Below are 16794 nucleotides of genomic sequence, written 5' to 3'. Positions count from 1 at the left end.
TGGCACTGGGAGCCATTCCCTGTGTCCTGTCCCTCCATCCCTTGTCCCCAGTCCCTCTCCATCTTTCCTGTAGCTCCTTCAGGCCCCAATTTGGTGACCCCAGAGCTTCTCCTCTCCAGGTGAGCACCCCCAGCTGTGCCAGCCTTTCCTCCCAGCAGAGCTGCTCCATCCCTCTGCCCATCCTGGTGCCTGCCCTGGGCTCTCTCCTGGATGCCAGGCTCACCCAGCCCCAGCACTGAAGTGATTTATGGAATTCACATCCCAGATCCCAGACTTTTCCCATTTCCATATCCCAGCAGTTCTGCTGTGCCTGAATTCCTGCACCCCTGTGTTAGACCATTGTGCATCTCCCATTGCTTTGGATACAGGGAAGAAGTCTAAGCAATTATTCAATTATTTTTATCCACCCCCTCCCATTTGGTTTTAGGAGTAAATTGGGACAAACTCAGCCCTGCATTCCAGGGGGCAGGACAGCAGGGAGCAGGCTGAGCTTGAGGGACACTGTCACCAGCCCCTGACACCGTGTCATGGCAGGGCTCCAGCCCTCCTTATTTCACTTTATTTTCCTTTGCAGTGCATTTGGTTTTACATCATTCTGTGCCTCCAATGCTTCCCTCCCCTCACAGGCAGCAGAGCTGTGACACAGCTTCCCACCCCTGGGCTTTGAACATTTAATTCCCTTTACAGATTTGGGCTCAATTAGTGCACAGTTCATAGCATTATATGAAAAAACCTCAAGTTCTTGACTATGTCTGACAATAACTTCACTAAAAAAAAACCAAACCATTTTTGCCACTCACATTTGTAACCCTTGGCCTTTATCTCAACAGAACGTTACAAGAATTCACCAGAACTGGTACCAGCAAGGACAGCACGTTGCTAAACCACATCAATGAGCCCAAAACCCATTTCCTCTCTTTAAATCCAGAGATCTGAGCATGGGACAGAGTCAAACATCACACAGTGTCCCTGCTGTGCCTCAGGGCTGTGACACTTCAGGGGACGGTGCCACGGTGGGGCTTGCAGAGACTGAGGGAGAAGCAAGTCCTGGGGACAGTGCACAGGAGCTCAGAGAGCTCAGAGGACATGGGGCTTTAGGAAAGAGCAAGTGGGATTCTACTCTAACTGCTCACAGCAAGGGAAAACCAAAAATAAAATCAGCCTTCATTTAAAAAGCTTTCAAAAGCAGAATTCATAAAAAAATTAAAATTATTCAAACATTCTTACAGAGTAATTTACTATCTTGACTAAATGGCACCAGATTTCAAGTGGTCATGTGGAAGAAAAATCAGTAGCATTTCAAATGTTGCTTTGTTCTAGGAGCAGTTTCTATCCTGGCATTTGCTGCTAAAAGGTAGAAGTGAACTGAGTATCGAGGAATCTTTCCCCTGTACAGCTTCTGATTTGGTTTGCTTCAGGAAGGAAGTAGAAAAGATTTTCCATACTCAAGTTATCTACAGATTATGTCTATATATAAAAAAAAGTGTGGCTATGTACAGGTCCTGCACTCACACACCCATCTGTACACACCCAGCCCGTGCCAGCTCCTGCCCCTGGCCCTGGGAGCACCCACTCCTGCTGGGAGGCTCAGGGGCTCCCTGGGGACAGCACGTGGGCACTCGCTCTTGGTCTGGGCTGAATTGTTCCACTCATGATCTGTGCTTCCACTCCCAGTTGGAATTGCAATAACTTAAGAGGTTGTTGTTGTATAAAAACGATTCCAGGAACAGAACTCCCTTTGCCACCCCTGCTCCCACCCCCTGACACTGGTTTTTCTAACTGATTACAGAAGTCAAACTAAATCACATCAGGAACTGCAAACACACTCTTTTGTCTTAATCAAACACGATCTCCATGGCCAGGTTCTGCATGGAAACATCCTTGGATTTCCTCATCTTCTCGATGGCCCTGTGGAGATCCTGCTGCTGCACGGGCCGGATCTCATCTTCATCATGCCTGGGGAGGAGAGAGACAACAGCCAGGTGAGGGGCCAGGGGCTGGGACAGCTGTGCCCACCTCAGCAGCCATCCCTGCAAGCAGCAGCTCTGCATGGATCCACTAGAATCACAGAACCCCTGAGGCTGGAAAATCCCTGCCAGCCCATGGAGTGCCAGCTGTGCCCAGTGCCCACCTTGTCCCCAGCCCAGAGCCCTAAGTGCCACCTCCAGCCCTTGCTGGGACACCTGCAGGGCTGGGCACTGCAAAGCTCCCTGGGCAGCCCCTGCCAAGGCCTGAGCACCCTTTGCATGCAGAAATTGCTGCTGCTGTCCAAGCTGAGCCTGCCCTGGCCCAGCTTGAGGCCCTTTGCCCTTGTCCTGTCCCTGTTCCCTGGCAGCACAGCCCGGCCCCCCTGGCTGTCCCCTCCTGGCAGGGAGTTGTGCAGAGCCACAAGGGCCCCCTGAGCCTCCTTTGCTCCAGGCTCAGCCCCTTCCCAGCTCCCTCAGCCCCTCCTGGGGCTCCAGCCCCTTCCCCTTCCCCGGACACGCTTGAGCCCCTCAATGCACCCAGGGTTGCTGCAGGCATTGCAAACAGCAGAGGGATGTCCCAGCACCGTGGCAGCAGCAGGAGCTGGTGGCTCAGGAGCTGGTGGCCTGAAGCCTGGCACTAAGCAGTGCAGCAGCAGGAGCTGGTGGCTCAGGCCACCTCCAGCTTGGGCACCTTGGAACAACCAAGGTACTGAGCTTATTTTCGGAGCCAAAAGCAACAACAGCAACTGAGCTATGAAGGGTTGTGTATAGTGGCAGCTGGGCATGGCAGCAGGACTCTGCCCAGTGTGTGAGCCTGTGGGCAGGCCCAGCCCCAGGGGAGCAGCAGGGAGGTGCAGCAGCCCCACGTACACGTCCTCCTCGCAGGCGTTGTTGACGTACTCCCGCACGCAGAGCAGCGCCGCGTCCCGGCACATCTCCTTCAGGTCACTGCCCGAGAAGCCATCGGTCTCCTTGGCCACCTGCAGCAGGTCCACGTGGCTGTCCACCTGTGGGGAGATCCAGCTCAGCCCAGGGACACTCCAGAGCCAGTGGCTCTGCTCTGCAACAGTCTGAGATCGTCTTCATTTGGCATTTTTGGGGAGCTGAATTATTCCCTTGCTCTTGGAACCTCCAAGTGGTTCACACCATCCCATGTGTCAGCTCATCAAACTCTGCCATTGGCTTCAAACCCCACAGAAACCCCAACCTGCCACAGATGTATGTTATGAAAAATCCTTTTGTTAGGATCTTTTCTCCTGAGAAGCTGAGAAGCTTCAGCTTCTCCATGTTTTGCTGCCTTAGAATGTGATCTGGAGACTGTTTACCCAGCATGTGAAATTGTTTCTATTTGATGACCAATGACAGCCACCTGTGTCGAGGCTGTGAGCCTTGCCTTGCCTTTCCTTTCCCTTTTCCCTTTCCCTTTCCTTTTCTTTCCCTTTTTCCTTTCCTTTCCCTTTTTCCTTCCCTTCCCTTTCCCTTTCCTTTCCCTTTTCCCTTTCCTTTCCCTTTTCTTTCCCTTTCCTTTCCCTTTTCCCTTTCCTTTCCCTTTTCCCTTTCCTTTCCCTTTTTCCTTTCCTTTCCCTTTTTCCTTTCCTGCCTCCTGATGAAATCCTTTTCTTCTATTCTTTTACTATAGTTTTAACATATCATTTTCTTTTAATATAATATATATCATAAAATAATAAATCAGCCTCCTGAAACATGGAGCCAAGATTCCCATCTGTCCCCTCATGCTGGGACCCCTGCAAACACCACCACACCAACCACCCTGTACTCACCTTGGCATGTCCTGGTGGATCCATCCTTGGGACCCCTGAACATTGGTATATCCTGCACTAACCATGCTCCTGCCTGGCAAAAACTGGATCCCAGCAATACTGACCCCTTTGCCCAGGAGTTTCTCAGAACTCTGCTGTCTGCACACCTGATCCTGCTTTAAACAACCCCAAACTGGGGGATTTAGAGGCAAAATTCTGTGTCTAACTCAGTGCACTGGGTCAGGCTGAACTCTTGCCAGGCAAGACTTCAGGTTTATTCCATCTTTTTATGGCATTTATTCCTTTTCCACCATGTGCATCAGGATTTCTTTTTCAAAAAGTTAAATCCAAGGCAGTCTAATAAAAGGCTGAAATTCTGGGATGACTTCTTTCAAGAGGGAAACTATTCCCTAAAATTATGGTTTAAATCAGGCAAGGAAAAGGAGGGCAGATCTCCCCTTGCCATGTGAAGTCTGGACTTCAGAGATCCAATTCCTCCTCCTGTTGGATAACCACAATACAGGCTGGTTTTTTATCTCCCTGAAAAACTAATTTGTGTGGCTCCCTGCTGGTGAGCTGCCATTTTCAGGCCTCATCAACAAATTTAAGTTGGTTTTACTAATAAATTATATTTATTAGGCTGGAGCTCAGCCTACAGACATTTTGCAACATAAACTTGAAGGCAATTAGTGCTGCTGACTAAATTTGGGAGGAAGCTCTGAGGACAGGGATGGCCTGTGTGGGATGTGCTCACACCTCATCCTTCCCCTCTCCTCTGAAGGAAATCTGAATTCCAGATCAAAAGAAGTCATTCCTCCTTGGTTGACTTGAGCCAAGAAGGAGTTAAAGAGTCAGCATCTTCTTGATTTCCTTCAAATTTCCTTCCCTGATCTAAACATGATTCACCTGCACTTTCTTTAGAGAGAGAAATCTCTTCTCTTGTAACAGAACAAGCAAATGGAGACAGAGAAATGGAGTCACTCTGCTCAGGGGGGTGATTCACCACACAAGCCAAGGCTCCTGCTCACAAAGGAGCCAACTGCAGGGCTTTCATGTCAGGCCACACCTAAACCCACAAAAGATTCCCAGGTTCTCAGCAGAAGTGCCCTGGCAGATCAGCTCAGCCTCAGTGCAAGGCAGGCAATCACAAACCAAACCTTCTGAGGGCCAGGGCTGCACTGGGGCACCAATGCAGCCAGGAGCCACTAACAGGAGCCTACTTACATTTTCATTCTTCAAAATCAGCTTCAAGATGGCCTCTCTTTGCTTCAGAGCCTGAAACAGGAGAGACTGAGGTTACCAGAGGACAAAAATGAACATTTGTGACACCCCAGGGCTTTCAGTCCCTTCAGTTCCCTGGCCCAGGACGTGTGACACACTGAGGAAACCTCTCTGATGGCAAATTCCCTTCCACAGGTGATGCTTGGGGAATTCTAAACCAGATAAACCACCCACTGTGTGATTCAAAACTCCACCAAAACCCCACAGAAACCCCACAGATCCCACTGGTATATCCTGCACTAACCACACTCCTGCCTGGCAAAAACTGGATCCCAGGAACAGTGACCCCTTTGCCCAGGAGCCCACATGAGTTCCTCAGAACTCTGCTGCCTGCACACCTGATCCTGCTTTACACAGCCCCAAACTGAGGGATTTAGAGGCAAAATTTTGTGTCTAACTCAGTGCTGGAGGTTACTGAAGAATAAGGTGAGGTCTGAACAGATCCTTCCTAGGAAGGTCAAACAAAGGCAACAAACACTGGGTTTTGTGCCTGCCAAACCTCACTTCCATCATTAAAAAGGGGAAAAATCCCCCCACAGACAATCTAGCAGATGAAAAGTTGCTACTCTGTCCCAAAACCCACTCCTGCCATTTCCCTCTGCTTTGCAGGCAATTTTTGATGAGTAATCTGGGGCCTTTTCATCTCAAACTCAGTTATAAAATCTGCAAGGCTTTCCCTGCTGCCCCTGCCTGTTCCCAACCCACAGCACATCAATTATTGCACCTGCAGTGAGAGTCAGGGCCAGCCTGGGCTGATCACAAAGCCCAGAGGAGCAGTAAGCTCATGGCAGGGCTCTAGGGGGGAAAGGAAAATCTGTTCTCCTGTGGTGACCCTGATCCTGGGAGAGGGAGCCAATCCCTGTCATCTCCCAGGGCACATAATTCATCCTTCTAAAGATGGGGCTGGATAGAACGACAGCACAAAGTGCTCAAATCCCCCTCCTTGCCCCCTGCTAACTGCAGGAACAGCTGCAGGTGAGGAAGGTGTGTGGAACAGGTCTGGAAGCACAGCTCATAAATGTTACACAGGTTATAAATGCTGTTCCCAAAGGGATCCACTCCCATGGAGGGAAAGTCAGTTCCAGCAACACAGGCGTGGGAACACAACTCCTCTCTTGCACAATCAAGAAGAATTTTACTCCTCCACTTTGGTCTCTGGGTTTCAGCAAAAATGGATAATGATTTCTGTAGCCAGAAGGGAATTCAAGCACAACTGAACTCCTGATAAGACTGACACTAAAATGTCTGGTCACATCAGCAGGCATTCAAAGGTGACTGAAATAGCTGGAAAAGGATGGCAAGAGCAACCTTTGGAGCAAGGACAACTGATAAAGAACTTAATAAATCACAGAATCATGGAATGGTTTGGGTCCTGAAAGACCATCTCATTCCAAGCCCATCACAGGCAGGTTTTCCACACTGCTGTGGAAAAGGCCTGAGCAGAACTCAGTTACAAACCAGCCCTTCCCAGTGTGCAGCATCCAAACAGTTCCATTCCCAGAGGAGAGCAGGGCTGGGAAGCTCATGGTGGTGTTTCAGATAAAAGACCCAACAGACCAAAATTTCACCTTAAAAATCCAAGTTATGGATGTGCTTCAAAAACCCCAAACCCAGGTGAGCAGGAGGCAGCATTTCCTGGAGGAAAAGCCCCAGAGCAGTGGATCTGCTGCCTGGATGGCAGGGCAGGCAGGACTCACAGGCTGGTTGATGTGGAAGCGGGTGGGCATCCTCCTCATGATGGCAGAGTCCAAGTCCTGGGGCCTGTTGGTGGCTCCCATCACAATCACCTGTGTGACACCAAGAGACAGCACTGAAACCAGAGCTGGGAAACAGCCACAGGCTGGGAATGTCAACACCAGCCAGGGATCTCCCCCACTTTATCAACAGCAGCAACATTTACAGAAGTTACACAGAGGATTCCTGGCAGTGATCTCAGCAAGGGCAGCCCTGGTGCCACAAACACCACCTGGGGGGGAGATTTCAATGAGGCCAACTTGAAATTTCAAACGCCAAGGAGGAACTTAAAACTTCTGCTTGTGATGTCACTTTTAGTTCCTGGTGGAATTCAAAAGGAGATGTTTCAGTAAGGTGTTAAAATTGTGGTGCTTTTGTGCTGTGCTGGAAGAAGAATGACAGAAGGTTTTGGGTTGGAGAAGACCCTCAAGGTCACCTTGTTGTAAACCCTCCATGAGCAGGGCCACCTTCTAGGAGACCACCACAGCAAGGGGCTCACCTGGTACCCACATGGAGTCTTTCTTCTTTTAAACTCAGTAAGAGTTGAGTCAAGACAGAGAATGCTTTTCAAAACAAGCATTCCAGGAGCTCCAGGTCAGCAATGGGTTAAAGGTGTGCAAAGCAAGCCCAACACCAGGACAGTGTTTACCTCCCTGGAGCACTCCAGCTCTTAACTCCAGAACAAATTTACTCCCCATTCACAGCTGCCTTGTTCTCCCATTTCTTACTCCAAGCTGTGTACATGGCAAACACCCAGCCAGGAGAGTGACAAACGGCAAGGTGATTACCCTGGGCTCCAGGACAGTGACAAACGGCAGGGTGATTGCGATTACCCTGGCCTCCAGGGCTCTGCTGCCCTGCTCCTGCCTTTGGGCCAGGCCCAGCAGCTCCAGGAAGGAAGGGCCAGCAGGGCTGGTGGCCCAGCAGAGTCACCCTGCCACCTAGAGGCACTGGGATTGCTGCCTCGGGGATGATCCACACTTCTCTGGGCATTGTTTTCTGCTAAAAGGAATATTCTTCACCTGCCACACTCCAGATTCATCTCAGCAGGTTTAGCTCACAGCTGAGTGTGTGGAATTCCAGGTGGAATCAGCACATCCACCTCAACATCTCCTTACAATTTCCTCCAAGCATTTGGGATTCTGGTTTTTCTTACCAAAGGCAAATGCTGCTGAGCTTGAGAAACCCCAAATTGTCTCACTGCAGGGAATGAATAATTTCATTTGCTCCGAGGAATTGTCAGTGTGTTGGGTAAAAAAGGTGATGCACTGTGCTTGGAAGATGGTATCAGTTTCCAGTGAAGGGTTCATACCACTGGCTTTTTACTGATGGGAAGCTTTAACCCTCAGTACACACACATCACTGGCTTTTACTCATTTGGGGGAAAAATCAGCTGAAAAACATCTTTAGCACAAGCTTGGGAGAGGAGGATTTTCCCATTTATGGAAAAAATACACATTAAAAAGGCTGAAAATTTTCAACTTAGAGAACAAACATCCTCTTTAAGGGTTTTAAGAAGATTATTCCAGGTGACACCATGGCATGCAGGCTTTCTACTATATTCAAGTTATTCAGAATCCCAGAATGGTTTGGAATGGGAGGCACCTTAAAGCCCATCCCATCTCATGTGGAAACACCACTTCTTGATTAAAACCAAACTAAGCACAAAGCCAATCTTCTCAGGAAGAACAATGACCTGTGGATACAACTCCCTTCACTCCCTTGAAGCGCTGGGAAGCACCGACAGGTAAAGAAGCTTTGGCAATCCCTGTTCCCAGCTGCTCCAGCCCCAGTGTCCCAGCTGAAATCCCATCCCAGGGAGGGCATTCCCTCCTCCCAGCAGCCTGAGGACTCACCTGGCAGTTGTAGTCAGTGTCCAGCCCATCCCACAGGCTCATGAACTGGGCTTTCATCATGGCCGTGGCCTCGTGGTCGGTGCTGGATCGGTTCCGGAGGAAGGAATCTGGGCCAAAGCAGGGAAGGAGTCACTGCCAACCCCCTTCCCACAGGAATGCACTCCTGGGCTGCTCTCTGATCTCAAAAATGCATTTTTAATCACCACTGGCAGCAAACAACAAGCGCTGCTAAGGGTGAAAGTGGATTCTCCTCCATTCCTCAGCCTCCCTTTCAAAGGACACCACACAAGCGTGCACCCATCCCAGGAGATTCCCCACATCCTGTGCTCCAAATTTTCACCTTCCTGAACCCATGGAAAGCAGCCTCCCTGCTGGCTTCTCTGGCTCTGCATTGAAGGCATTTGAGACAGTGGTTCATGTTCAGACTCAGGTGTTTATTATTTGTTATCAGTAAAACAGCCTCACCACTGTGAGTTCAGCAGCTTTTCATTAGAAGGCACAAAATGGCAACAATCTCTTGTTCCAAGGGCTTTTCAGACTAAACTGTCCAATTAAGAGCTGACACCTGGATTATTTTCCCTTTTAACCCAACAACTGATCCCACAGAGCTGCAATGGGGACTTTTCTGCCCAATGACAAAATGCCACCCAAACTCATGGATGAAGAAGGAACCCAGGGTGACACCCTGTGCCCTCCATCTTGCTTCCATCCACAGCACACTAAAAATCCCCAAACCTCAATTTCTCACCCAGTGATACACCTACACTGCTCTCTGTAATCCATTGCACACTTTTGTGGGTTCTGGTCTATTCTGGAGTTTAGGAAACTTTCTCCATGGATGAGGGTCAGAGTCAGTGCTGCCCTTGGGGTCAGGGCACCCCAGAGCAGACAGGGAAATATTCCCAGTGCCCTGGGTTTCCACACCTCCCCTCCTATTCTTCAGCCTTATGAAATCCCCATTCCAGAGCTCTCCTAAAACCATATTTTACCTCTCAGTATGTGCCCTGACAGCAGAAGCCCTGAAGTGTATTTGTTACTGGGTTTCATCATGAACAAAAAATAAGTAGGAATTTGTTTTACTTGTGAATTCTTCCACTACCACCAGGAAAAAAAACTCCATTGTTTTTCCTAATGTGCCACCATTCCTTTACAATTCTATTTCTCTTACTGAGCCTTGACTCTTCTGAAGGAAAAGATGACAGCAGATCCATACATCACTGAGCCTACAGTTCAATGTCACTCTGCTATGGCTACTGATAAAAAAAAAAAAAGAGATTTTTACCTATTTCATCAATAAAAATGATGGATGGCTGGAGCTTTATGGCCAGGGAGAAGACAGCAGCAGCCAGTTTTTGGGATTCTCCATACCATTTATCTGTCAGCGTGGAGGGCTGGAGGTTGATGAACCTACACCCAGCTTCCTTGGCAGTGGCTTTGGCAATCAGGGTTTTCCCACATCCAGGGGGGCCATAGAGAAGAACTCCTGGAAAATTCACAGTGTTAATGCTTTGCTAGGACAGGCCTGGGGGTGTCCAGGCTCGAGTTTAATCCAGGTATTAAAAGGTAAGAAATCAAACCAAGGAAACACTGTTCCATCAATCAGAGGTTTTAAGGTAACCCCTATTAAATTACAGCTCAGAACAGCCAAAGAAAATTCCCTGTGGGGGAATTTCCCCCTTTTTAGACAGGAAAGCTGAAGCTGAGAGGAGACATTTGAGAGATGACTGATTTATTGTGGGGCTGCAACATCATCTTTAAGTTCCTTTCCAACCCAAACCGCTCCATGATTCCATTTTATTCCATCCCCAGGACTATAAAGGTTACAGAAAATTAACCCCTATTTATGTCCTGGCAGGCTTTGTTTGCAGCTCCTTCCAGCCCTGCTAATAAAACTTAGCACAGAGGAGTGAGGAAAGGAAAAATCCATCACACAACAGACCCACAGACAGTTTAAACAAATTACCCACAATTAAACATGACATCTTGTATTATTTTTAAACTTGTCACAGTGCAAGAATTCACAGGAGTGTTTTTCTAAACACAGTTATAAAGAAAACAATTTCAAGAGCAACATTCAGTTAAAAGAACCCAAAACACAGGGAATTATTGAGGTTTTTTTCTCTGTTTATCTGAGTGATGCCCACAAACATCATTACTCTGGAGCAGGGGCTTCCTATTAACACCTAGCACAAGCCACTCATAAAACTGGGGAGCAGCCTGAGCTGGAAAATCTGCTTTAAAAAAGATAAATTAAAAAATCATTTTTTCCTTCAGCTTATTAGATCATGGCATTCATGTAATTTTCCAGACAGCTTCAGTTTGTGACTTACTCAGAAAGCAGCCTGGAAAAACTAAACCAGCCACCAAAGTGCTGCATTTTCCATCCCTTGTGAGCACCCTTGAGGTGCTCACAGATCCAGGCAGCAATTAAGAGCTCCAGAAATCAATATTCCAGGGAACAAAGCTGTAAACTTGGGTGTTTTGTCCAACATTTTAGGTTTAAAGATTTTAAAAAAGCAGAATTTTTCTTCAGTAGCATACAACAAATATGGCAGTGGGGATTTCAGCAGAGGCCAACTTGTGTTTTACAGTGGAAAATGAATATTCCACCTGCCTTAAGGCTGTGGAACCCAACTCCAGAGAGAATCAAGGGATCTCCAGAGGAAAAATGGGATGTCTGTGCTGCAGAATGATGGCAATTTCTAGGAGTGGCAAAGAGCAGAGTTAGAGCTCAACTCTGCCCAAGGACAACACGGGGTGTAAAGACAATGAAAATGACAATGGAGGCAGTTAAAAATGCAGGATACATGGATTATAATGGCCTGGAGTGCCAGGACCAGGGGAATGGCTCCCAGTGCCAGAGGGCAGGGCTGGATGGGACACTGGGAATGAGGAATTGTTCCCTGGCAGGGTGGGCAGGCCCTGGCACAGGGTGCCCAGAGCAGCTGGGGCTGCCCCTGCATCCCTGGCAGAGCCCAAGGCCAGGCTGGACACTGGGGCTGGGAGCAGCCTGGGACAGTGGGAGGTGTCCCTGCCCATGACACTGGGTGGGCTTTAAGGTCCCCCCAAGCCAAATCATTTCATGATTCTGTGATTAGTGCACAAAAATGGACCAGCATAACCAAAATCCAGCTACTGCTTCATTATTCAGATAAAACCTCTTCACCAAAGCAGGGGAAGAGGGAAAATCTGAGGGTTTTCCCTGGCATTGGTCCTGATGTTTGCACTTTGACCTAGTAACCCACTTCCTCTTCCCTTTCTGAAAAACTGCACCTTTTATATTTCAAATCCCAAGGTATAAATCCACCATCACATTCCCTTCCTACCTTTTGGGGGCTGTAAGAGCCTGGAATTCTCAAACAAATATTTCTTCTTGATGGGCAAAATGACAGTGTCTTTCAAATCTGTGATGACATCATCTAAACCTGCAATATCACTCCAGGTCACCTGCAAGGGAAAAAACAGTGTTGGGAATGATCAGCACTGATCCTGCCAAGGAAAAGCACCCACCAGTGCTTCCAAGAGTGCCTTGAAAATAAAAGAGAAAAGGGATTAAAACCCTCTGCTGTCAGTGATGCAGTTTTAGACCACAGGACTGCTTCCTGTGTATTTCCACAGAGGTGCAGATAATGCAAGCCAGGGATAAAGGGGAATTTTGGAGGCCTGGGGAGCAGGGAAGGTGCTCACATGCATGCTGAGTGGGTCCACCAGGTGGGCAGCAATGCTCATCTCATACTCAGTCAGCTTGACATTCTTCACTCCTATCTGCTTCATCAGCTTTTCAGCCTGGGGGGAAACCAAACACCAGGAAAATCAAAGGAAAGAAATGGAATGCTTCACTCAAAAATCAGCTTTTTTGAAAGAACTGCTGGTTGTGGTTTGAAAAGCTTCTCCCTAAGAGGTGAAATCTTGTTTTAAGCAGAAGGTTCTGCTGTTTCCTAATGACTTTGTTGTCACTTGAGTGAAACCAAATCAGATGTCTCAGTTCCCATCAAACAAATGCTTGGACCATCACATGCCCAAACCCACAACTCCTCTGTTATGAGCTAAGAAACAACCAAAACAAACCTTAAAACACAGAGTGTGCCCCCCAAGCCTCCAGAACACTTGGAGTTTGGTATTTTCACATGAATCAAGGAGAGATTAATGTATTTTTAAATTCCCAGAAGGCAGTCAATTTCTAATATGTGTCCAGTGGCTTTTCCCTAATTTACAAGGAAAACTCATTGTGCCAACACACTTGCACAATTCAGTTTCTCTTTCTGCTCAAACTTGCAGTAAGTCCAACAAGGTTTTGGGACAGTGCAGCCTCTTAGACAACAGCTGGCACTGAACCTATGGGGAAAGCTGGTTTTCAACTAAAAAGCTCATTACAGAAGGAAAACCACCCAACACAGACTTAAATTGCTCAAAACCTGTGAAATTCTTGTCAGTCAGAAACCAAACCAAAAGGAAGCCTGCATATTTCCAAAGCAGACCTCTAACTTTTGGTGCTGAAGGGCTCCTAAAGCTTTTCCAGAGCACAAGTTGTTCCAGTTCAAGGTAAGCAACGAGGTTTTTCATTTTTTCCCTCCCCTTTCCAAGGTATTTTGACTGCTGGTGAAGGTCTCTGCCTTCACTAAGTTGCCAGAAATGCAGAACTTTCAATTCTAAGTTAAGAATGAACTGAAGGTTTAAGAATTAAGAATTAAATCTTAAGAATTAATTCTCAAGAATTAATTCAAGGTTAACAAAGAGATTGATGATTGAAGGCCACTGCTGCTCAGCAAAGGTGTCAGAAGCAGAGGAGGCACAAGGCTCACAGACTTGCTGAAAATCAGAGCCAACAGCTCTGATTTTCAGCAACATTTTGCTCTGATTTTCAGCAACAGATCAGACCAACAGTTTTGCCACCATTTCAAGCTGGAAATTGCAATTGGTTATTTGTCATTTGTTCTACACTGCAATTTGTTATAAAACCTGAACAGACCAACAACTAAACCCAGAGACAGACTAAAAAACTCCAGCTTCCCACATTCCTCAAGATCCCAAGGAAACAGTGCAGAATGCAATCCTACCTGCTTCTGAGCTTCCACCTTCTGCTTCCTGGTGGGGTCAATGGCATCCACCATCCATTTGATGGTGAAGTAGGTGACAGCCCCAAAGATGGTGAGGCGGAAGATCAGCCCCACCACCTCGTTGCGGCTCAGGGGCCGCGAGAAGGCCTCGGCGTGCACCATCCTCCTTCCTGCCCTGAGGGGAAAAGGGAGGCAAGGAAAGGACAATCAGAGCTGAAAAAACACCTGCATGGTGCTGGAATGTTGTTGGATAAAAGGTGTTGTGCAGGGAGTTGGGATAAGTGAATGGAGGGATGGAATACAGGGAATGGCTTCATGCTGACAGAGGATGGGATTTTGGGAAGGAATTGTTGCTGAAGGTGGGCAGGCCCTGGAATGGATTTCCCAGAGAAGCTGTGGCTGCCCCTGGAAAAAGGAAGCACAGGGAGGCAAGGAAATGAAAATCAGAGCTGAAAAAACACCTGCATGGTGCTGGAATGTTGTTGGATAAAAGGTGTTGTGCAGGGAGTTGGGATAAGTGAATGGAGAGACAAGACAAGGGGGAATGGCTCCCACAGCCAGAGGATGGGACATTGGGAAGGAATTGTTGCTGAGGGTGGGCAGGCCCTGGAATGGATTTCCCAGAGCAGCTGTGGCTGCCCCTGGAAAAGGGAAGCACAGGGAGGCAAGGAAATGAAAATCAAAGCTGAAAAAAACACCTGCATGGGGTTGGAATGTTGTTTGATAAAAGGTGTTTTGTAGGGAGCTGGGATAACTGAGTGAAGAGAGAGGACAAGGGGGGATGGCTCCCACTGCTGGAGTATGGGATTCTGGGGAGGAATTGTTCCCTGGCAGGGTGGGCAGGCCCTGGAATGGATTTCCCAGAGAAACTGTGGCTGCCCCTGGAAAAAGGAAGCACAGAGAGGCAAGGAAATGAAAATCAAAGCTGAAAAAAACCACCTGCATGGGGTTGGAATGTTGTTTGATAAAAGGTGTTTTACAGGGGGCTGGGATAAGTGAATGGAGGGATGGGACACAGGGAATGGCTCCCAGTGCCAGAGGGCAGGGCTGGATGGGATATTGGGAATTAGGAATTGTTCCCTGGCAGGGTGGGCAGGCCCTGGCACAGGGTGCCCAGAGCAGCTGGGGCTGCCCCTGGATCCCTGGCAGTGCCCAAGGCCAGGCTGGAGCAGCCTGGGACAGTGGAAGGTGTCCCTGCCCATGGATGAGTTCCCAGGTCATCCAACCCAAACCACCCTGGCATTCTATGCTCACAGTGGGCACAAAGGTGACATTCCCACTGAGACTGACATTTTGGGAGTGCTGCTGACCCTGAGTGCTGAATGCTGGAGCCAGGGAACTCCAGGATTTAAGCAGAGAGGTTTCTTCCCTGAGAGGAAGTTGACAGGAAAGGCACCCGGCTGCCACATTAAGGAGCAATCAGCAATTCCCATTTGATTAAAAGGAGGTTAAGAGCTGGAGCCTGCACCTGGCAGGATGTATGGGGAGTTATTAATATCCCTGGAAACCTGAAAATGCTGGATGTGGCACACAGCTATCCAGGGAAAAGCCTGACTGCTGCAGGAGCCAAGCCCAGAGAGCACAGCACCCTCAATCCTGGCAACAAAGGGCACAGAGGAAAGAACTTTGCTGAAACACTGGGAAAATTATTTATAAAATCAGGGTCAACTTCTTCCTCAGCTGCTGGGGGGGATCTGCTTGAGAATCCCCAAATCACTCCTTGGGCACTGCCCCATTTTCCTTCTGCAAGGGCAAAACCAGCAGCAACTCCTTTGGCAGCTCCTGCCACTCCCTGGCCACTCTCCAAACCAAGCTGGCAGCCAGGGCAATGCTGGAGCACCCACAGCCAAATTATCCCTGGATACCCCTCCCAGGGCACCCTGCAGCCAAATTATCCCTGGATCCCCCTCCCCAGGGCATCCACAGCCAAATTATCCCTGGATCCCCCTCCCCAGGGCACCCACAGCCAAATTATTCCTAGCACCCCCTCCCCAGGGCACCCTGCAGCACCCACAGCCAAATTATCCCTGGATCCCTGCTAAAGGATCTGAGGAAGTACTCCGGAGCTAGGGGATTCTGCGTGTCCTCGTCAGCCTGATTTATTCAAATAAAAGGGCTCTGTAGTCACTGAGCAAGGAGAAAACCTCCCCAAAAACCCTGTGCAGGAACCTCCTTCTTATGCAACCCATGCCCTGAGCGCCAACCGAAAGGAAAAGCTTGAACACGAGAGGAACTGAAGCAGAACCTCGCAGAGCGAAGCCTCAACCCCACACAAACGCTAAAACCCGACGGAACTCAGCGTTTGTCTCCCCTGAGGCGAGGGCTCCTCACTCGGGGCCCGCAGCGGCTCCACGCTCCCCGTTCAGGCGCAAAAGGGAAACCAAAAGCGGCAGCGGCGCTGGTTTCCGTTCCGCTCCGAGGGCACACTGCCGGGAAAGCCGGGCAGCCCCGCAGGGCCTGCTGCAGCGCGGGGATCCCCCCCGGTGCCGGGCAGCCCCGTCACGGCTGCCCCGGCCAGGGCCGGGCCGCGCCGCCCGTGACCTTCCCGCCGCCCGGCAGGTGCGGCGCGGCCGGGGCCGCTGTCCCGCCGGGTCACTCACCGTGCGGCGGCTCTCCGGGACACGGGGCGGGCCGAGCGGCAGCAGGAGGAGGAGGAGGAGAAGGAGGAAGGCGAGGAGGAAGAGGAGCAGGAGGGAGAAGCGGAGCAAAAACCGGCGGCGGCACCGAGGGCCCGGCAGCGGCGGCGGCGCGTCCGGCGCTTCCTCCGTCCGTGCGGCGCCCGCTGCCCCGCCCAAAGGTTCCGGGCGGTGGCGGCCCGCGCGAAGGTTCCGCCCACCGGATGCGAGGCAGCCCCGGCCGGGAAGGGCCGGGAAGGGCCCGGAGCGACCGGGAGCGGCCGCAGCCGAACCGAGCGGCTCCACCGGCACCCCCCGGGCCGCGGCTCCCGCCTACAACCGCCTAACGACAGCGGGAACTGCGCTCGAGCCCCGCTAACATATCCAATTCACGTTCAACACACGTACAACGCGTTAAGTACAAAATTATAATCTAAAACAAGACATATAAAATATAAAACATGCATATATGCACATATTTTATATATATAGATATATAATTTCTGTATACATAAAATATAAAA

The 16794-nt window shown here is 49.5% G+C and overlaps 1 protein-coding gene across 2 annotated transcripts; it reads right to left on the bottom strand.

Moving 5' to 3' along the window:
* Window positions 1-525: 525 nt before the first annotated feature.
* On the bottom strand, window positions 526-16424 carry ATAD1 (ATPase family AAA domain containing 1). 2 transcript variants are annotated; one of them, XM_066554338.1, is made up of 10 exons: window positions 16256-16424; window positions 13656-13830; window positions 12286-12384; window positions 11925-12045; window positions 9881-10081; window positions 8599-8705; window positions 6706-6795; window positions 4952-5002; window positions 2838-2974; window positions 526-1956 (listed from the first exon to the last, which is right to left on the bottom strand). In XM_066554338.1, the coding sequence occupies exons 2-10, from the start codon at window positions 13815-13817 to the stop codon at window positions 1836-1838; spliced, it is 1089 nt and encodes a 362-aa protein (XP_066410435.1). In that variant the 5' UTR covers window positions 13818-13830; window positions 16256-16424; the 3' UTR covers window positions 526-1835. The 2 variants fall into 2 exon arrangements, with proteins under 2 accessions (XP_066410435.1, XP_066410436.1); XM_066554339.1 differs by having other exon boundaries at window positions 2868-2974.
* Window positions 16425-16794: the final 370 nt, after the last annotated feature.

Source organism: Molothrus aeneus, chromosome 8, assembly GCF_037042795.1.
Source record: "Molothrus aeneus isolate 106 chromosome 8, BPBGC_Maene_1.0, whole genome shotgun sequence".
In the NCBI taxonomy this organism is placed as follows: domain Eukaryota; kingdom Metazoa; phylum Chordata; class Aves; order Passeriformes; family Icteridae; genus Molothrus; species Molothrus aeneus.
Note: the sequence above shows the minus strand (reverse complement) of the source record. Positions and strands in the feature narration are given on the sequence as shown.